The sequence below is a fragment of the Notamacropus eugenii genome, chromosome 5, assembly GCF_028372415.1.
Source record: "Notamacropus eugenii isolate mMacEug1 chromosome 5, mMacEug1.pri_v2, whole genome shotgun sequence".
NCBI lineage: Eukaryota > Metazoa > Chordata > Mammalia > Diprotodontia > Macropodidae > Notamacropus > Notamacropus eugenii.
In genome coordinates this window covers 201,183,871-201,206,834 of record NC_092876.1, presented here as the reverse complement: position 1 = coordinate 201,206,834, position 22,964 = coordinate 201,183,871, and the positions used below count along the sequence as shown (strand labels likewise).

At 36.5% G+C, this 22,964-nt stretch overlaps 1 protein-coding gene across 9 annotated transcripts in view; it reads right to left on the bottom strand.

Moving 5' to 3' along the window:
• Positions 1–22,964, bottom strand: part of FRY (FRY microtubule binding protein) — a 566,260-nt gene that overhangs the window by 154,398 nt on the left and 388,898 nt on the right. For all 9 annotated transcript variants that reach the window (XM_072611868.1, XM_072611863.1, XM_072611870.1 and 6 more), the window contains 7 exons: positions 22,783–22,951; positions 20,410–20,502; positions 20,214–20,312; positions 17,133–17,234; positions 5,786–5,889; positions 5,138–5,246; positions 1,479–1,565 (listed from right to left, as the gene is read on the bottom strand). In XM_072611868.1, coding sequence (XP_072467969.1) covers positions 1,479–1,565; positions 5,138–5,246; positions 5,786–5,889; positions 17,133–17,234; positions 20,214–20,312; positions 20,410–20,502; positions 22,783–22,951 — 763 coding nt within the window. The remainder of the gene's footprint in view (positions 1–1,478; positions 1,566–5,137; positions 5,247–5,785; positions 5,890–17,132; positions 17,235–20,213; positions 20,313–20,409; positions 20,503–22,782; positions 22,952–22,964) is intronic.

Here is a 22,964-nt window from a genome sequence, read left to right as displayed (position 1 = left end):
AAATCAACATTTTAATTCTTAATAACATCTAATTAAAATTTGTAAGGGCAGCTAGGTGGTGCAGTGGATGGAGTGCACTAGCTGTATGAACCTGGACAGGTCAGTTACCTCTGTTTACCTCACTTTCCTCATCTGTAAAATGAGCTGGATAAGAAAATGACAAACCACTACAGTATCTTTGCCAAGAAAACTCCAAATGGAATCACAAAGTCCCACATGATTGTAAAGGTAATGGGATATAAGATCTTCTCCACCCTTTAATAGGTCTTACTTGGAGCCCTGGGGCAGAGCCAATTAGGCTCTGAGCCACAGGGATTCTCACACCTTCCCAATTAAGTGCTGATTTCCAAGCTTCTCTAAGCCAATCAAGTAACCAGTTTTTTATTGGAAACAGTTTATATTGTATTGCTAGGAGGGTAAGGTGTGGGTGGAGAGAGAAGCAGGCAGGGAAACAGGCAGAGGGAAGAACTTGCCTAGGGTTACTTCCTCTGTGTGACCTGGATTGGTGATGAGTACCTTACTAAATCTTGCCTTCTGGTGACCTAATAGCAACATTCCAAATAAGTATTTTGGTTTTGTCTTTAAGGAAGTGAGTTTATTATATATTTGTGAACAAACCCTGGGAATATGTATGCATATTCATAGCTGCTGCTATGAGTATTGCATTGACATTACAATGACTGAAACAACTGAACAAACTAAAATTTAGCATTTTCTTCAATTATGAATTAAAAAAAAAATTATTCTGAGAAAGGGTCCATAGGATTTGCCAGACTGCTGAAAGGGTCTATGACATCCCAAAATGATTAAGAACCCTGGTTCTAAAATTTTAAAATGCCATGTTTTGGTGATTTTTGATTCTTATTTCAACAACTGACAATATACATTGGAATCCAATTTCACAAAAGCAAATATTGACAATCAAAATCAAAATGTTTCAAATTTTCCTTTTCCAAAAAACAGACAAACCATGGGCCAGTGGAATGAGCACTGGGTTGAGAGTCGGAGGACCTGGGTTTGAATTGTGACTCTGCCCTTGAGTACCTGTGTAACCATGGGCTCAGGGAGGTGCAAAGTAAAGGTGGGGGATTAGATGGTCTCTGAAGCTCCTTCCACTCCTAAATCGGTGCTCCTTTGAGTTGTACTTTTGGGGGCAGGAATGGATGCACTAGCATCCCTAAAGTCTCACTACAGGGCTAAGCATCACTAGCTTAAAATCATACTAAGACTTTTGGGGCACCCTGTATAGCCAAATAGCAATCAGACATTTTCAAATTCAAAATTTGTTCATCCAAACTTTTACTTTGGAAATACCAGAACACTATGATGTTTATTCAAATAACATGACATTTGACAGAAACCTATTTCTAATGTTTTAGGAAAGATTTCCCTCCCCTACCCCAATCCCTCATAGTAAAAATGTTTCTCTGTCAGAATAAAACACACAGCCAGAATAAAATTTACAAAAAGTTGCATACCTCTGGATTGAGACTGAAAGCTTTTGCTGGTTTTCCAACACAAAGGAAGTCAAAAATAATTTCTTTCATTGCAAAATCTAAACGTTCCTTTAGAAGAAACAAACAGACAAAAGAGATTTCTGGTTACAAACTCAACACGGAATTGCTTTTTGTCTTCTGCTTCTTCAAAAGACAACCTGGAGTAGTGGTGAGCCAGCTTTGAAGCCAAGAAGATTGAGGCTTGAGTCCAGCCTCTGACACAAGCTGACGGAGTGACTCTGGGTATATCACTTAACTTCTTGGGGTTCTAGGCAGTTCTCTCAGATTGCAGGTGGAAGGGAAAGTATAATTTATGTTGGCAGAAGCGAGCTTGGGCTTCCTTACCAGAGAAGTCCCTATACCAATCAGAATCACAATTCCAGTGTCTTCTCCTTAGTCCACTCAAAATGGCTATTGTTAAAGGAAAGGCAACCTATGTAGAATTTTATTTGGATCACAGAGAATCCCTGAGGGAAGGGAATACAGGCTTGAACCTTAGGTAAATAAACTTTTTGCTTTTATGTGGTTTTTTTGCTGACTGATGCTTCAGATATTTTTCAAAAATGCAATTAGACTCTATAGCAAAGAATACAAAAAAAAAAAAGCAAATTTTTTTTTTTTAACATGATATCTGAGCTTATGCAAATTTCTAACTAGGGTTACTTCTAATGGCAGCTTTGGTATTTTCCTATATAAAATGTGATGTTTCTCCTCGTCACTATTTTTGGAACTACTATTAGAAATGGCAAATTTTCACTCTTCTCCAACATTTAGGAGCCTGTGGTTCTTCCTACAACCAAAGTTGCAAGGGATGAATCAGATTCAGTAAGAAGGGGCTATTTTTAGGAAGGATATTTATTTGAGGAAGAGTATTTATTTATGTAACACAAATGGCCAGTATGGTGGTGCAGTGGATAGAGCACTGGGCCTGGAATCAGGAAGACACTGAGTTTAAATCCAACCTCAGACATTTATTAGCTGTGTGACCCTGGGGAAGTCACTTAACCCTGTTTGTCTTAATCCAATGGAGAAGGAAATGGCAAATCACTTCAGTATCCTTGCCAAGAAAACCTCATGAATGATATTGCCATGCTATGGCCCACAGGTCATGAAAAGCTGATTAAAAACAACTGTGTCTCAGTCTTTTCTCTTTAAGCTAACCTTTCCCTGTTCCTTCAGCTGCTTCTCCTGTGACGTACGCTTTCAAGGTCTGCTACTATTCTAGCTGCCCTTCTCTTGATGCTCTACTGTGTCTCCATTTTAACTGCAGCTAGGTGGAGTAGTGGATAAGTATCCTGGGCCTGGAGTCAGAAGACCTGAGCTGTGTGACCCTGGACAAGTCACTTAACCTCTGTCTCCCTGAATTTCCCCAAATGCTGAGTGGGGATAAAAATAGCACCTATTTCTCAGGACTGTGAGAATCAAATGACGTATAATTGTATAACACTTAGCCCAGTCCCTGGCACATACTAGAGACTAATAAATGCTTGTTCCCTTCCCTTTTCTCCTTTCTCCTCCTGAAACATGCTGTGTAGAACTGAACAGAACATGTCAGACAGCTGACCAAGGCAGAGTTTGGTAGTACTAACTTTTGCTTTTAAACATCCAGCATGTAGCACAGTGCCTGGTACACAGGAGGCACTCACTAAATGCTTACTGCCTGACTTGCTATTCCTTAAACACAATGTTTCATCTCCTCTCTCTGTGCCTTTGCATTGGCTGTCCCCCATACCCAGAATGTTCTTTCCCTCCTCTTGGAATCCCTCATTAAAAGTTCAAGAATCACCTTCACTATAGAGGCCATATTTGGTATGGCTTCCCCATCCTCCACCAGTATTTTCCCCTCTAAGTTTAATTATATCTACTTTGAACATATTTTGCATGTGTGTATATATATATATATATGTATATATATATACGTGGCATATCTATATCTATAGATATATCTATATCTATATATATCTATATCTATGTATCTATATCTATAGCTATATATATAGGCTGTTCCCTCCATTAGAATATAATTTGTTGAAGGAGGAAGGGGATGGTAGAATAGGTCAGAAATTTTCAGGTTCTCCAGATTTCCTCCACAAACAGACAGAAAATCACCATGAAATGAATGCAGAGCAGCAAAAATAAGAGGGTAGAATAGTTATCCTAGAATAACTTGAGAGGACCTTAGAAAGGACAGGGCCTCCAGGGGCTGAGGTCTAGTCTGAAGGAAGTGTAGACACCTCCAAGTCAACTCCACTAAATCAATAAACAGTAGGCCCTGACGGAAGCAGACTGAGCCTCAAGAATTTCACCTCATAAACTTTCCCCTCACAGTCTCAGGAACTTTCACCTCAAAACACTTTTACCTCACAAACTTTCATCTAAGGAACAGCAGATGCTGAGTGGAGGAAAACTGAAGGATGTTCCTTCTTCCCCTCCCCCAAAGCAGGATTGGGATTTGGAAGGGTGGGGGGATATGATGGGAGGACTTTAGGAGAGGTGGATGAAGTGGAGAGTGAGAGGGTGGGGGGAGAAGGTAAGAGGGACAGTTTTAAAGAGAGGCTGAGAAAGAAAACAGTGAATAAAAATAAGATAGAGGAAAATTTACAAATAGTAATAATTTTGAATATGAATGGGATATTTATAGAAGTTCTCTTTGTGGTGGTAAAGAACTGGAAATTGCAGAGATTCCCATCAATTGGGGAATGGCTGAACAAGTTGTGGTGTGTGGCTGTGATGGGATATACTGTGCTATAAAAAAGGATGATCTTAGAAAAACCATGGAAAGACCTGCATAAAACAAGGAAGAGCAAAGTGAGCAGACCCATGAAAACACTGTATACAGTAACAGCAATACCGTTTGTAAGAAAGTCTTGGAACAACTAAGTCATTTTGACTATTATAAATATACAAATTAAAAATAAAGGATATGAGAAGAAAGATATTATCTGCATCCAGATAAACAGATGTATAAAATAACTTTTTACACACATACACATACACATTCCTCTTTGTGTCTAATGAAAGCTATCTCTGGTGTGGGGGGAGAGGGAAGGAAGAAAAAGAAATTTAGATAACTTTGTTGCATATTCAGAGGGAATAGGAAGTTGCACATTCTAGATTTGCAGTTTCATGTGCAATCACCTTTTTTTTATACTGTGTTATGGAATAAAAGTTCCAAAAGTTCAATGAATTGAGAATAGAATAAATTTTTAAAAAGAATGTAAGATGTTTGTGGATAGGAACTTCATCATTTTTGTATTCCTGTTGTCTGAACATAATAAGTGCTTAATAAATGTTTGTGGAATGACTGATAGTATTACAGTTATTTGTGCCCACAATTTTCCTAATAAGAGACCATGTAATCCACAAGTGCATTTTTTTAACTTATTTTTGTATTTTTTTTACTCATCTTTGTATTTTCAAAGAACTCAACATATAGTGAGTACACAAAAAATATTTGTTATTTTCTGGAGACATGATTTGACTGTTCCAGAATAGTCATATAATTCTAGGCTAGCTAATGCCAAGGCATAATTTTCTTTTTCATTTTAGATTTTCCTTCATCTGTGTATTTTTTTTAAGATTGGGGGAGGTTCCCTAAATGACCCTGGACAGCTCCCTGATGGCAGGGGCTCTTCTGTTACCTGAGCAATGAACTGGATGATTTTCACAAAGATGTTCAGAGGCATGTCTCTGGGTACCACACCACGGGATCCTTTGGGGAAAAGTGTTGTGATGATGGTTATAAGTCGGCTAAAAGATAAGGAAAAAACAAGCACAAGAGAGAGAAAACAAGCATTGTTGGCTGAGCTCTCATTCTTTAAGGAAACATAGCAGATGGTATTTCTTGTCTAAGTATCACTGAAAATGTGGGGGAGAAAAAGGAACACAAATCATCTTCGCCCCCTTAGTCTCATTTACCAAAAAAAATTTTTTTATAGGAAAACACTTTTTATGAAAGCTAAGCGTAGTTAGGAGATAAGTGCTTTCTTCAAGTCTCCCCTCCTCCTTTTATCATGAGTAATGCAGTTCTTGGTCTAGGCTGCTGTCACTGAGCTCCCTGCAGAGAACCACCTCCAAATGCAGAGCACATTTACCCTTGTGAGAACAGTTGCTTTGGTTAACAACTGTTTAAGTGACAACCAAATAAACCCTGGGAAACTGTTCTGAAGGCATCCCTTTAAAAGCAATCATTCCTTGGTTCAAATACAAGTTTAGATCACAGTGCAGGTGAACATGCCAATCCACTCATCTCTGAGCATTTTGACTGTGAACCCAAACCCAAACTTTACCTCTGAGTAGCTGTATTGCTTTCACATTTAATTCTAATCATGTAAACCCACAGTAGTCGGTACAGAGATTCCAGTGCAACTCGGGCCATCTTGGGGTCTTTATTCTATAACAAAAACAAAGAGGTAAAATTCACACTTAAGCAGTGAGGAGAAATATTCTTCATCTAAGTAATCTTGGGACTAGAGAACCTACTATGATAACCTGAGCACACTCACCGGGGAATGTGGGGAGTGGTCAGATCCTTGACCCCAGGGGCAAGGCAGTGCCTGAATATTGCACATACGTGTGGAGAGGGGAATTTAGGTGATCACCAAGAGAAGTCAGGAGAGCAATTTCCAAAAATATCAACTTATTTTTCCCTATATCTAGATATGAACATAGCAGAGCATACAGAATGAAGGAAACTGCAGAGTTTTGCCTACTCTATTTTCATTAGAACATGTATAATTCCCAGTATGAAGGGAAGACTCAACCTGCCCTAATTTTTCTTACTCTTTTCATATTACCCTTGTTGCCTAGATCCATTTTCCTTTCCTTTAGTCTATGAACACAGACTTTTCCTATTCTTCCATCCTTTCAATTTTGTCTTTAATCTTCTTATTATCACAGTCTGTCTCACTTTTCTTTCTTTTTCCATTCAATTAACTTGCTGTTCTTACTTTAGCTAGCTTTCCTCTTAGCTGAATTAATTGGGAACATACCAATTCTGAATTTGTGACAACTGTAAAATAGGTCTGGCCAAAGTCTATCTTTGCACTATCACTGAGTTGAAAAATGGAAAGCAGGTTCGCAAGGGGAACTAGGTAATTTAAGAAAACTAGATTTTCAAGCATTCCTAAAATAATTTTAGAAGTCTGCATTTACATATTTAAAAGGAATCCTTATCTATTTATTAAATGTCTGATAGGGACTATCACTTGGCAACTTTGTTAATGATACTATATGGTCTTGAGACTAATAACACTGCATTTCTTTGAAAATAAAAAAAAAATTTTCATTAGTTCAGATTGGATATTCTCCAATAATTACAGATAATAAACTGTCCATAATAACGATAATTGCTCCAGTTTTGTGCTTTAGAAAGTGCTTTCACACTTAAGTCAGTTAAACAAACATTTAATAAACACTGAATCCATATAGAATATTATGTTAGGTGCTAGTGCTAGGCTAGAGACCAGAGGGAATAAGGCATCAACATTGGTAACTGAAAGTATAATACAAAACATTACATTATAGATGCATTGGAGATGTAATACAAAGAGCTATCCAAAGAGAAAGATGTTGCTGACTTGGGGAGAGGGTGGATATAAATGGATAAAATTGTAGTGAGTTGGACTTTAAAGGATAGGCAAGGAACTTCACAGGTGAAAATAAGAAGGTGGGTGTTGAATGTTGAACTGGACTGACTGTATGAAAAGGCTTGGAGTCAAGAAGCTTGTTGTATATATTGGGTACAAAGAATAGTCTTGTTTGACCACAGTGTAAAGTGCATGGAAAGAGCTTAGAAGAGAGAGACTGGGAAGCTAGCATGGAGGATTGTTCTGAGAGCAACAGAGATGCCAAGAAAGCTGAGATTCAAAAAAAGGTCACTAAAATCCATAGTGATTAGTAATTTTTGAGAAAGCACTTTTAGCATAGTGGTAGGTAGAGCTGGTAATGAGGAAGTAGATGTATTGGGAAAACTTAAGAAAATTTAATAAATGTTACAATGAAGATTTTGGTTTCTTTTAACATCTTTCATGTTGCTGAGATTAAGTACTGGTTTAAATAGTGATTGTGGCTGTTCACTTGTCAGATGACTGGAACTCTTTTCTATAAACTGACCCACAGCAAGGTCTGTTAGTCATCTGAGCAACCTTGGACGGCAATAATGGTGATATTAAAAGTAGTGGTGTGCTGCTAAGTATTTAATAGCTGGCTCTCAAAAAATCATGATGCTTTAAAGTTTAATCTATACTATTAATATTTTCTCCACTTTCTTAAATTTAGATAATCAACAAAACAAATAAATTAAACCCTAATTTGTACTATTTGCCAATTTCTGAGGTGTAGATATTCACACTGAAAATTTAACAACTAAAGGTTTCAGCTGGCTTCAGTACAGTCCTGATTATAAGGGTCTTGAAGGGAACTGAAGAAATTTTTTGAGGGGTAGATCATATGGGCCAAGCAACACAGAGAACTATAGTACCCTGGGGTCCCTTCATACATTGATGTCCCCCCAAGAAAAGTATTCTAAGTTCAAGGTACTTTGATGGGTCAGCATCAGTGGAAAAACCAAAGCTCACAAGGTCTCTTTGCTGTTCCTGGAACATAACACTTTCATCTCCCAACTCTGGTGATCCAATATAACTAAGACTCTCTCTCTCATCTCTACCATGTCTTGGCTTCTCTGGTTTTATCAAGTCACAGTCAGAGTCTCACCTTCTTCAAGAAGATTTTCCCAGTCCCCCTTAATCTTAATGCCTTCCCTCTGAGACTACCACCAATTTATCCTGTATATATCTTATCTGTAATATTTGTTTGCATGTTGTCTCCCTGATGGCCTCCCTGAGGTCAGCTAGGTGTCAAAGTATACAAAGTACTGAGCCTGTAGTCAGGAAGATCTAAGTTCAAATCCAGTCTTAGATACTTACTATGTGACTCTGGGCAAGTTACTTAATCTATGCCTGCCTCAGATTTCTCAGCTGTGAAATGGGGACAATAATAGCACCTACCTCTCAGGGTTGTTATGAGAATAATATTTGTAAAGTGTCTAGCATAGTGTTTGACACATAATAGGTGTTCAATAAATCCTTCCTTCCTTCCTTCTTCCCTCCCTCCCTTCCTACTTTCCTTCCTCTCTCATTTGACTGTGAGCTCCTTGAGAACAGTGACTGTTTTCTGCCTTTCTTTCTATCTCTAGCTCTTAGCATGGTGCCTAGCACTTAATAAATACTAATTGACTTACTGACTCACAAGCCCTTGCTGATGTGTTTGATCAGAATCAGAGGATGTATTATTGCAAAGTAAAATATATCTAATTGAATAGCATGGCAAAATAAGTGACAAAAAAGTTTTTTCCCACAGACACATATGTGAACTCTCCCATAAGTTATCATGACATCATTTTGAGAAGCCCTTTGGCATTGTTAATCCTGTCTTCCGAACCCCTTTTCTTCTCTTTGCCCTTATGGTCCCTCAGTCTAAACTCTTGTTTGTGTTATGTCCCACCCTTCCTTCAACCCCTATCCTATGTCTGTGTTATTGTCCTGGGTCTTCTCCAGATTATCCCATGGACTCAATGAGCAAAACTGCAATGGCCCCTAGTACTGAGAGATCCCTTCCTATTTCCCCAAAATGCCTCTGGCTGCTATGCAAACTAATTCAAGAGCAAATTAATTCTATTTTTCAACAGTAACCAAAATTGATATACTTCTTATACCTATTATGTCTATAACTTCTCTTTTTCCTGCTTTTCTTTAACATTAATTTAGCAATAATTTCTATTTCCTAATGTCTTTCTTTTACAAGGTATCTGTGCAAAGATTTGAAATTGTTACTAAAATTACCTTATGGCAATTCAGAAAAACTCATATCCAACTGTTGGATCTATGAGGTTTCTATAGACAATAATTCATATCTTTTGGATCACCAAGCACTTACCTTTGATCCCTCTAATTAGCACTATTTAATTGGTATTCATAAAATCACTTTGAAGTACTTATTTCTGCTTCCATTTTGACATGTCAATGGAAGGAAGGAACAAGAGATTCTCTCAGTGTTAGAGAGTTAACGTCAAATCAGAATGACTTCAATATCTGAGAAATTAATTTGAAATGATGAACACTATATCACTGCAGGACACCTTTTAAAAAGAATGTGAAATATGAAAATTGAACACGTTTTAATACATGTTACACATACGGTATGTTGTCTTAAATGAGATTTGTAACCTATTCTTGCTACAGTCTATTCACTGATAAAATCCATTCGTTCATATATTAATTCATCAGCCTACTGTCATATTACTATATGGATACATCAAAGCACAATTTGCAAACAGCAATGATAGTCACAAGACTGAAACATTGCTTAAGTGGGGAAGAACAGGCAATCATCAGGAACACTTTCTTGAAATTCCAGCCCGATGAAATATTTGCTAGACTAGAAATGAGCAGACCTTTCTTGATTCAAGCTTTGACCCTGACCATGAATCAGAGGAAGTAGCTCCCAAGCCTGTGCCTCAGTTTCCTTAGTTCAAAAAAATGGGATGAATCATACTCGTCTTTCCCTATTTCACAGGAACAGACAACAAGGACTTCAGTATATTTGATTTCAGTCATGTAGGGACTCCTTCCAAAGAGAAATACTTTTACCCCTCATGTCTTCTCATCCTATAGAACTCTTGTCTGTGTCTTTCCATATATTTTCCACAGGGAGTTGGCCCAAACTGCTGGGGATGAAGTGTCTTCTTTTATGCCTCTTAACATTATGTGGAGATCAACGGAGAATACTTGTTGTCTATCGGTTATCTCTTGGTTCTGTGGCATGAGCAGACTACTTTCGCTTTTGGTTATATATTTCATCAGCACATATCTTCAGATATCCTTTATACTCCTAATCCTGAACCATTTCTCACTGGTAATGTGTGGCAGTTTGTTCATGTCCATCGTGATGTATCTGTCTATTACCCCCTGAATGTCCTCTTAATGTTATTTAAAAAAATAATTAGGATAGCTAATATTTATATAGCGCCTACAATGTGCTATAGCACTGTGCTAAGTGCTTCACTATTATTATCTCATTTGATCCTCACAATGGCCCTGAGCAGTAGGTGCTAATATTATCCCCATTTTATAGGTAAGGAAACTGAGGCAAATAGAGGTTAAATGAACTGCTCAAGGTCACTCAGCTGGGAATCTGAGGACAGATTTAAGCTGAGGATTTTCTGATTCCAGGTCTAGCATTTTGTTTTGTTTTTCTTTGACAGAAACGCTTGGAGAATAATAAGAATCTGTGTCAAAATCTGGGAGAAACTGTAAATGAAAAGTATTACCAGTGAGGTAGGATGAGAGATTGTGAATCATTCAAGGTAAGCCATCACCACTACAGAAGAAACAACTCAAAGTGGATGATGTCCTATTGATAGATATCAACTTCAGCTTAAGTAGATGAGGAACAGTGCATCATTATTCCTATTATAATTGCTATTATCCTTATCCCTATTTATCTTGTCATTAAGGAGAAGGGGTAAAAGACTTCTTACCCTAGGAGATCTAAAAAAATTTCTCAGTGGACAAAAATTAATATTAATTTCTCTAATACTATGGTAGTATGGAAAATTCCTCAAATCTCATGAATTGTAAAAGAAAGGCAGGTAGGCAGGCAATAGTGGCTAGTGTACTGTGTCAAAGAGAACACTTCATAAATGTTATACAAATAATGAAACACCAGTAAGAGGAAATGCCCAGCTCCACTCTCTCCTCTTTTAGAACTTCTCATAGTATGTATGGCAGTCTGCTTCATTCACTATGGTTTTCACAATCTCTCACTTGCTCAGTTCTTAAGCAGAAAACAAAGAAAAGAACCAAGGAAACTGGTGAATAATTGCTACTTACTGCAGTCTGCTCCTTTAAAGAGATGACATTCAGTATTTCTCACTACTCTGTACAGAGTATTACTGCTGTAAGACTGGCTAAAATAATTAAGTGTTAATATTCAAGAATATGTGTTTGTCCTGTAACAGCAGGCTGCTGCTGACAGACAAATCCTGAGGATAAACCAAGGCATTGATAAGAAATTAATGTGCAGCCTCAGATTTGTTGTTTACTTTGAAAGGTGGAGCTCTTTACTGTAAGGGTACACTTATATACTGCCATATTTCAACCTACCACCTGGATGCCTTGAATAAACCAAAGATGATTGCCAAAGACAAACATTCAGAATCCTAACACTGTACAAATTGTTCTGTGCATGCTGAAGTCCATGATTACCCAGCAGGGTAGAGGGCAGCATGGGGAAATAAGAACAAGCAGAATGGGGTGGGTTTGGTGGTTTCTTAAGAAATGATTATCATTTGAGCTCTGAATTCTAAGAAGCACCAAAGCTAATCAGAAACTCACACCCACCCACCCACCCACACTGCCTTTTTTTTTTTTTGGCTAGTGGTTCCTTCTTTGATGAACATTTATTAACATTTAAAGAATTATGGACTTCCCCCCTACATTCATGACTACTTTGAGGATAACTTGGTTTTTTAAAATTTCTTTTGGCTTCTACGCTATTTTTAAGTAAGAGACGGAGTATTATCACCCACTATGGATGTTTCTCTGTTTCTAGCTTTGTAGTGGTGAATTCTACGTTTATTACTTTTTTCTTTAACTCTTCTCAAACTACCTCTTTCAAGGTCGGAGGTGGTACCAGAAGCACCCTAACATGTCGGTCTCTTTCACAATCTCTTAATAGTTAAATTCCTCTGCTTGTCCATCCCACTCATCATCCTCTCATGTAAGTATAGACCACCATACTGTCATCTGTTTTACTATATATGTTTTGCCTCCCCAGTAGGACTGTGAGCTGCTTGAAGGCAGGGACCTTTTGTCTTTGGTAGTAACCACAGCGACTAGTACTATTCTGAAGAAACAACAGATTTTTAATAATGTGTGTTTTTTTAAAGCAAAATAAAACAAAACAAAAACTTGTGTAATTTTACAAAATTCTGAGGTTCTGATCATGATTGCCCTATAAACCTTTCTCACTCATCCATTCTCTGTCTTCATCTTTCTAGATGGGAGTTTTAAATATTTTTTGCTTGCTTTTCAGATGGAATCTTTTCCATCCCCTTTGATTGTTTAGTTAAATTCCTCTAAGCTTTTCTTGTTTCTCTGGGTTGTTCTGTGGGTGTACTGACCAAAACCACACGTTGCTTCTTAGGCCGGGAAACAACTGTCTCAATGATCAAATTAGGCTTTTCGAGTTCCCAAACTGTTCTTGATAATGCTTAGAATTATTATTTCTAGTCACAGTGACAAATAGAGCTGATAGAATTTGATCCTAATATTTAAGATAAATTAAAGAAAATCCAACAACATTAAAATGGTGTTCAGCACAGTATTTTGCCATAGCTTCCTAAACAACCTCTAAATGAATAAATTCAAGAAACCAACACTATAAATATTCTTTTATATTCCCACCTCATTTTTTCTATTAAGCAAAATTATTGCTTTCTGTTTTTGTATAAAAAGCAACTGGAAAGAGACATCATTTAAGGGGAAAAGATAACTGAGTAACTGAAGGGAGGAGAAACTAATTAATCAATCAAGCATTTGTTAACCACCTACAATATGCCAACACTGAGAAAAATGTCCTCATCCTGCAATTTAGGATTGTGTTGTCGGTACATAAAACAAATTCCACAGCAACCAAATATTTGAAAGTGGTGACAATATAATGGTTGCTAATCCTGGAAGCCATTTTATTATCAAAAACACTGAGAGAAGTTTAGTTCCTTGGTTATTTCTATCCTGAGGTCTCAGAGATAGTTTGAAGAAAATGACATTCACCTTGGATTAGGCAGTCGAACTTTTATACCAATTTATAGTTAAGAATTCTTAAAGACAATTTTTCTTATGCGGACCAGGCTATAATCATAGTAAGTGCCAAAACAGCATAATTAATCTTAAGCACTCTGTGAAAATTATAGTGTCTTAAAACAACCACAGAAGCATGTATAAACATATCCACAAGATGTATAACCAACCAAATAGGCTGTAATTCAAAAATTCTATGAAACTGATCACCATCAATCTCTATGAGAGAAAGTCAGTATCATATGTGGAAATACAAAGTTTATGTACTACTTAAAATGACAAATATATCAGTTAGCATTGATGTTGGCTATTATTTTAATTTAATCACTAACAATAGTGATTAAATACTTATATATAATACTTATACTGCTTTGAGGTTTGCAAAACAAATTACAAATATTATCTCATTTGGTTCTCACAGCAACTCTGGGAGATCAGTGCTGTCATTACCCTCATTTTTACTCATTTTACTGAGGTATACAGAAGTTAAGTAACTTGATCAGGGTTACAAAGCTAAGAAATGACTGAGCCTGAATTTGAATTCAGGTCTTCCTAATTCTAGGCCCAGTGCTCAATCAACTAAGCTACCTACCTGCCACTATGAGTGTAAAAATGTAATTTTAATTTCAAGAGTATTTTAGAACCTCAAATTTTTAAGACACTTTGAAGTCAATTATAATAATTAGTTTTAAAATATGAAATACCAGAAACTTTGGAATCACCTTGGATTTTTCAGTCTCCTTAATCCTCTACCTCTAATCTGGCACCAAGTCCTGTCATTTCTTCCTGGAAGGTCTTTCAGGACTGGGAGATTCTCAAAAAGCTATGTATAATTGCCTCAATTAGAATGTAGCCAGGAAAATAAATTGCAAATATCTTCAAAGAATCACAACTAACAGTGAGAGGAAGGAACTGTTAAGCTCCCTTGGCCAATACTCTGAAAATAGAGAACACTAATTATGAAGAAACCATTTTCCTAGAGTCAAACTAATCATATTTTAAATAATCACATTAAAGGAAGACTCACAATTTCTCTGAGAAGCCCTAGGACAGACATAACAATATGCCATACACACATCAGGGCAGCTAGGTGGCATGGTGGATAAAGAGGCAGGCTTGGAGTTAGGAAAACTTGAGTTCAAATCCAGCCTCAGACACTTACTTACTGTGTGACCCTGGGCAAGTTACTTAACTCTGTCTCAATTTCCTCATCTGCAAAATGACCTAGGGAAAGAAATAGCAAACTACTCCACTGTCTTTGCCAAGAAAACCCCAAATGGTGTCACAAAGAATCAGAAATGACTGAAAAAAGTAACTGAATACAAAATACACACATCAGTTGGGACTTTTACTTCATGCACTAGACTTTCTGGTCCATAGGATGCTTTTTATGTTTCTTAAACATCCTAATGATTATACTCCTTGCTTAAAAAACACTGATAGTAATTGAAATATTCATCATTATCACAGAAACCACCATCACTTAGTAGCATTTTTCAGTCTGGAAGGATGAAGACTGACAGGGATAGAGTCTAAGGTTAAAATCAATCTCAGGATATCAGAAGTAGCAGACAACCCTTTGAATGGAAAGAGAAAGCTTTAGTAACAATAAAAGGGGTTGTACTTTACACGACTAACTAGTGAATTATGAAATTTTATGGAAAAAAGGGTAGGATCCCCTAAAAATGTTAGTAGGTACAGGTTTAGAAAAATATTCAAAGGGAAAGTTAAGGATGATTTGTGACTATCCATAATGTTTGGAGGATGCCCATTCTCTCTTAAAAAAAAAAAAGTCTCAATATAATTATTAAAAAAAACAATCTTCAAAACTGGTAGAACCCAATGCATGGAAAGGGGATGGGAACTGGACCTATGGTTTTATTTCTATAGAAAACTCCTGTGTGAGGGAATCTAATGTGGCATTTCTTATGTTCATTAGTACTAAGTGATAATTCTATTTCTAGATATAAAATCCAACATCTATAACCCTTTAGCTTATTTGAGCATCAATAAAGGTGCAGACCTCAAGCCTATAGCAGAAATCGATTTCTATAAAGGACATAAACTGCTTTAGAAGAGTGCATGGCTGTACGACTTGTAGGATCAATTCATTGAAAGCATGGTCTGGACTTGTGATTTTTATCAGATTTGAACTAGGAGCAGAAGTCCCTTTTGTCAGTGTGGGCAGGCAATTCTTCTGTAACACAGTGTCACTGCACTGCCTGAAAGCATTGTGGGGTTATGGCCAATATGTGCCCGAAGGAGAACTTTTGATGATTGGCAACTCTATAAGCCTGACTTCAGGGCCAGTCCACTATTGACTTTGCCAGGCTTCCTCACAAAGAGTCAGACACGACTGAAAACAACTAAACAGACAAAATTTAAAAAACCTTGGATGAGTCACTTAACTTTTGTCTACCTTGGTTTTCTCAATTGTAAAATTCGGATAATGATAATATCTATCCCTCATGGTTGTTGTAAGGATCATAATGAAATAACATTTGCAAAGTACTTAGGACAGTGCAGGGTTCATAGGAGGTGCTGTACAAATGCTTATTGCTTTCCCTTCTCTTCCCTTTCCTTCCCTGTTCTCTTCCTTTCCATGTCCTTCCCTACCATGTTCTTTGCTTCACTTTCCCTATCCTTCTCTCTCCTTGTCTACGCTTCTAAAAGTTAGACAATAGTGCCATTGAGGCCAGGATTGCAAGGCTGTATAGATCCTGTGAGGATCTCTGGTCACACTGGTATCACTAACTCCAAGCAGCTGTCTCACTAATATAGGTCCTGGGGCCCAGGTGAAACACCCCTTCATCACCACCAGGAGAAAAGAGAATCTGAAACACGTATCTTCATGTTTCAGTAATGAGTATAATTTTTACATGTAAAAAATCAGTTTATGGATACTCATGATATATTTCCCCTTTAATATCGCATGCTTCTGAAAATAGTTCATATGCTTACAACAGGCATGTGTCTTAAAGAAAAGCTAGAGATAACATAATCATGGCTCAGTTTATACGGCCACCACTTGCTATTTTTCTATTATTATTTAATAGCTTTTTTTCAACTTTAAATCTCACGATTTTTATTTAACTTCCCTAATTTACACTTTGATAAAGGGAAAGAAAAATGATGACTTATTTACTTTCATGACCCAAGTAATCCAGAATAATCTTTCTCCAATAAAAGAAAGTTTGAAATGCTTCAGGAAAAGGAGTCTACTTCCTGGACACTTCTGCCTCTTCATGGCAAACCTAACTTCCAGCCCAGACCCTGTAGCCATCATGTAAGGGACTGACCCTTGTGGGGATGCTACTTGGCCACTGTTTTGATAGGAGCTATCGCTCCTGGCATCCTTCCTAAGATTGGGAAAGGAAAATTCTCATCACTGAAGTCCTTGTTGCTATCAAATGGTCCAACGTTAGATATGGGATATGAGCTTATTAGTGGAAATAACACTAAAGAAGATGCATTACTATTTGCTTTGCTGCTGTGTCAAAAAGCTCATGAGATCTTTCAGCTGAAATTTCCTATACCTGTTTTCTGCCCCCATTAGAGTGGGAGCTTCTTAAGAGCAGTGTCCTGTCTAGCTTTTTTCTATTTGTATTCTCAGAGTTTAGCACAGTGCTTGGCACAGAGTAAATACTTAATATGCGCTTTTTTCTTCATTCAAACATTCAGTTATACACTCAGAGACAATTACACTAGAACCTCATCTTGGAAACATAAGCTAGTTTGCTAAAAGCTTTTTTTTTTTTGAAAATGAAATACTAACTTTAAGATTGGATAAGCAGTTGTTGAGAAAAACATGCCATCTGTTTAGGAAGAATTGCTTCTGACTGACACACAGCAGGCACGTCACCAGAGGGTACAAAGCCTAAATAGGAAGAAAAAGAAGACATCACAAGATTATTTACACTTCAACAAACCAGGTAACCAAGTTTCCCTAGAACTATTAAAATAACCTTTTCTCCTGTGGCTGGAGTCAGCCAAAATAAACATTCTGCTGCATAACAATGTAAAAAGCAATGTTCCTCCAATGAGACTGTGGGAATAAATGGAATATGGCATTTTAATGAAAGGAAATAAAGGAATTTCATAATTAAATTATGAAAAATATATGAAATATCATTACTACAGAAAGGCAGAATCTGAACACAGGCAGCTACGTGATAAGGTAGCTAGAAGGTAGAAGTTAGAATCTAGAAGATCTGAGTTCAAATCCAGCCTCGTACACTTACTGGATGTGAGATCCTAGATAAGTCACTTAACCATTGTCTGCCTCAGTTTTTTCATTTGTAAAATGTGGATAATAAAGCCTACCTTTCAGTGCTGTTATAAGGATAAAATAATATTTGTAAAGCACTACTCAAAGTGGTTTTTGATTGTTAGTTTTTTTTTACTATTATAAGAAAAACATAAGTATATTTAAAATTATATTTTTATATCTGTTAATCTACTGCCTACTAAGCACTATAATGGACCCTTAATAAATGTTTATTGGCTGAGTACCAGATCATTTTATTCATTTTCCTTCATCCTGCCTCAAGGTCTCTTGCAAAGTTGCACCACATAGCCAAACTTTCCTTCCTTTATTAGTTATTAGTGGGTTTGCTTTTCCCAATTGTCAACAATCTCAGCTGGTTAGAATGTGGACTAATGAATTTAAATTCATGGGTTTAATCCCTTATATAAAAGTTAGCTACCTTTTGTTTAAACGTCAGTGAATGTAATTCTAACTCCAGCCAGTAATCTTGAAAATACATAGATAGAGTCTATTCCATGGAGACCAGAAAGACAACGTAACAACTTCATCATAGTGCTAGCAAACCAGCTCAAAAGACGTGCCCTATTCAGAGTTGCAGAATTTAAGAGTTTGGCAGGACTTTCAAATGAGCATCTACTCTAGTTGCTTCATTTTACAGATGAAGAAAGGGAGGTCCTGAAAAGTTAAATATATAGGATCACTAATTTATGACTGGGAGGGACCTTTGTTTTTACAAATAAAGAAACAGGCCCAGAGAAGCAAGTTACTTGCCCATGCTAATGCAGGCAATACCAGATCGATGTTAGATGTGACATGTCAATCTAGGTTCTCCACTTCCAAGCCTAGAGTCCTTTCCACTGTACAATTTGGCAAAGGTCACCTGACAAACAAGGGACAACAGCTAAGAGAGGAAAACCTTAGTTCACTGCTAGTTCTCCTAGGCCATGTTGCCTACCTCCTTATGGTGGGTTACTTTAATATATTAAGAATAGCAAAAAAGAAAAAAAATCACACCTCTAACCTATCTTAGATTTTAGCTTTCTGGAGGGCAGGCACTATCCATGTTTGGTTCTTTCATACAGGACCTAGTACAATGCCATGTACAGTTTAGGTATTTAATGAATATTTTTTGATGATGGTAGTTTATAACAATCTCAGTCAGAATGAAATTATATAATTTATATAGGACTATATAAGGGACAAAATAATATTAATACATATTAATTATATATAAGATTATAGGTTGTATAAATATGTAATGGACTAAATAATATTAAAAACTAAAACTATGTTTTCCCAAGGAAGGGAGCATTAAAATATTAAAGTACCTATAATAAGAATAATAAAATAATTTATTTAACAATATGGAAACCTAATTCAGAATTTTAAATAACTTCTGACTGAATATTGAAAGAAGAAAGCCTTACACTGCTCTCCCAAACCACAGAAAATAAAGTATGCATGCAACCTTGTTTATAAAAACTATCACTGGCCCATTTCCCCAGAAACATCTGCTAGTGTTCACTTGGTTTCTGTCTTGAATGTAGGTGTGTGTGGGTTTTTCTGCATGCAAACTTACCATAATTAAGTGAGCTTCCCAAAAGCAATGCTATTTCATCAATAACCATGGCAAATGTTGCTACAAGAAGACTCTGCTTATATCAACATAAACAGAAGCAGTACTGTGCTTGTTCAGCACGCATCTAAATACCCAAAGCCCCTGGGGGAGATGCTGGCAGAAAGGTTACTGGAAGGCTACCCAAAGAATAAACAAGGGCCACTCTGATCCCTGTTTCACTGAATCAGTTTAATTGACTCTTACACTATGATGCAAAGTAAGTTAAGGCCAACAGAAATGGAAATAAAATGATATATTATTTGAACTATGAGGAAAACATGCCACTATAAGATGCACTTTGTTAATGAAAGATTGTTTAATATTCCAATTTTGCTTTAGAACAACTTTAAGCTGTCATTAGGCCATCAACCACACTATTACCAAAAAATACAGCTGCTGAAATTCTGTAAAGCTTTGAGAAGGATCCAAAATCAAAAAGTACTTAGTAGACCTAAAGGGTAGAAGGCATTCCTATTTTAAAAGGTTTCAGTTGCTGCCATATAGAACAAATCTTTTTCTATAAACTTGTTTCTCGAACGTCATCACATTTCTCATGGCGACTATCTGCTTCCCCATTCCCTCTCCACCCTGTCTCTCCTCTGCTTGTCAGAACAGGGACTTACTAGGGAGGAATCTTGTGTGTTATGAGGAGAAATTATTTTTTAAGCTGAAGCTTTTGATCCACAAAGTTTTTTTTAAAGAAAAATTAGACTTGAAGCAAACCTCACACAACGTTATAGAATCTTAAAGACGAAAGGATCTTTGAGATCATCATATCTAATCCCCTCATTACAATTATGCAACCAAAAAAGGTAATCAATGTAAATGTATGCTGTTGCAATGCCAAAGTAGACTTTGCTGAACCATGATTCTACAGTCCATACGACTCCTACCTATACAGATTTCTGTTGAGGAATGTTAGTCTTGGATACCTTGGTGCTTTAATTTTTTCCTTGCTTATGGTTACTAACCAGGGAATGTTTCTTTCTTGAAGACAGTTCGAGTGTTGTGTCATAAAGGCTTTCAACAAAATTTCTAAGGCAGGGGACATTCACTTCATTCTTAACAGCCTGAAAGAAAGACATATGTAATATTAACATCATTAATCAAATGTTGACTTTCCTTCTCTGACTTTGAGAAATTCATTGAAAGAAAAATGTAACTCACAGCTGCTACAGGGACGAGAATTTCAACAAAGAGACCTGCCAACGCATGCTTGATATCTTTGTCTTTAACTTCCAGAAAATAATGTGCACATTCCTATGAATTAGAACAGAATTACAAAACAAAGCAATGAAAAGTTGGAATAAAGACATGAAACAAGCCTAAAGTGTTTATAATTCAATCTAGTATTTGCGTTACCTATAAAAAGGATAACATATAATAAAGATGTTAATCTTCATTAAATAAAAAGGATAACATATAATAAAGATGTTAATCTTCATTAATTCTCAAACTATCTCAGTGTGTAAAAGAAAAAAACATATTGGCAAAGTCATCATAAATGGACAAAGTCAGAATTATCTCATCCCCCATTTGACAGTGCTACCCATCTTATCATCTCTACCTCCTCCTACTTCAATCTTATATGCAAAAATAACAGACCATCTGTTGGCAGCAGATATACTTACCAGTTCCTTTGCCAACAGAGATACTTAGATTATTCAAATGAAATGGAATTTTATCTACAGGCAGAAGATATTATATTATACTATATTATATACATATAAGATATATGGTATACTATGTATTATATATATTGTATATATTTCTGGAGGGCAGGCACTATCCGTATTTGGTTCTTTTGTACAGAGCCTAGTACAATGCCATGTAGAATTAAGTATTTAATGAATATTTTTTGATGATGGTAGTTTATAACAGAAAGTGGTAGTTTATAACAGAATCTCAGTCAGAAAAAAATTATGCAGTTTATAAAGGATTATATAAGGGACTAAATAATATTAAAAACTAAAACTATATTTTTGTTTTATATATATAATATATATGAATATATATAATATGTATAATATATATATAATATGAGTCCCGAGGCCATATTATGTTTAGGCTTTGGATACACAGATATTTAATTAATCTCTTTGACTGTTTTGTCTGTTCTGATGTCTCAGAGTACACATTAGGAATGGAACCCTATACAATCTGTTTCTGGTCAGTGCAGCACATCTATGAGAGATTTTCAGCAATCTGAATTTCCTTTCTATGGGGTTGACCCCACAGCTAGATTACCACTAGGACACTATTATTCTGTCATCTGGCCAGGTTAGCCATACATAACGGTCTTCATAAGGGATTGCTTTTATGGAAATGATAACCTAAATTAACCATGTGTAATTTTATGACATTTAAATACTTTCATTATATGATGTCTAATTAACACTGGGACCATAATGAGAAAGGCCTCAATCTATCAGTAACTTAATAATATTTTTGCCTGAAATATACGAACTTATCCTAAAAGAAAGCTAGACATTTCCTGACACAAGACAGAGTACAAAGATTCCTAGAACTATTGTAGCCCTTTAATAATTTTATGTTACATATTTATACCAAAATTCTCAGTCACAGGCTTGACCCAAGGCATGGAGCCAAGTTCACTTGAAACATGTATGAGTAATATTCTTCATCTGTGGCTGGGAAAACTCAAGTTTTCAACAGATTAAGACCATCATCCAAAATAAGCCAGTAGCAGAACCTGATAAAACAGATTCTATGCTTTTTATCTCATGCCTGCTTACTATACTACATTCCCATTACCAAGAATTTTTCTCAAGTAAAACATGACAAACACTACACTATCTACATTCAAGTTCATACAGCTTAATGGAGGCTCTTTTAAAATCGTATGCTTATCAGCTACTTATTTATAGCATGAATGAGAATGATTTCTTTCTGCTCACATTTGAAGTTCTCACAGCTATACATCAGGGGCATGAGAGTATCTTAATTATTATGAGACATAAGGAGTATTAAACTAGCTAAATTCCATCCAGACCAACTGGCAAACATTTTTCCAGTGGAAGAAGTCAACAAGTCAACTAGCATTTGTTAAGGGCCTATTATGTGCCAGATACCGTGCTAAGCCCCAAGGAAACAAAGAAAGGCAAAAACAGTCCCAGCACTCAAGGGGCTCATAGTCTAATGGGGGAAATAACGTGAAAACAACTACTTTCAACAAGCAACACAGAGGATAGATTGTATATTACCAGCAGAGGGATGTGGCACTTGAATTAAGAACTGGGAAAAGTTTCCTGAAGAAGGTAGAATTTTAGTTGAGTCTTGGAGGATGACCAGAGACAGAAATGGGGAGGGAGAGAATACCAGGCACGAGAGAGAGCCAATGAAGAAACAATAACTAACTCAATGGAACCCGCCAGTATACCATCCTGCTCTAAAATATGATGCAAAAAACTATCACACATCAACAAAGTAACTGAGAAAATTCCAATTCACAGTACAAAAAGTTAGATGGAATGGACTTTCCAAGTCATTCCAAGTTAGCCTTACTGCCCAGGGTCTCACCTGCATGAACTGAAGAGAGGCTTCAAAGTCCTCCACTGGATACATTTTAATGCGAAAGAATTTCATCCCCATTATCAAACTGATGATGCTCTGAACCACGTATGGACTCTGCTCTTTGTGCCGGAGCTCTTTCAGTTCTGCCATAAATTTTTTCTTCACAGCAGGAAATCTGAGGGTAAAAG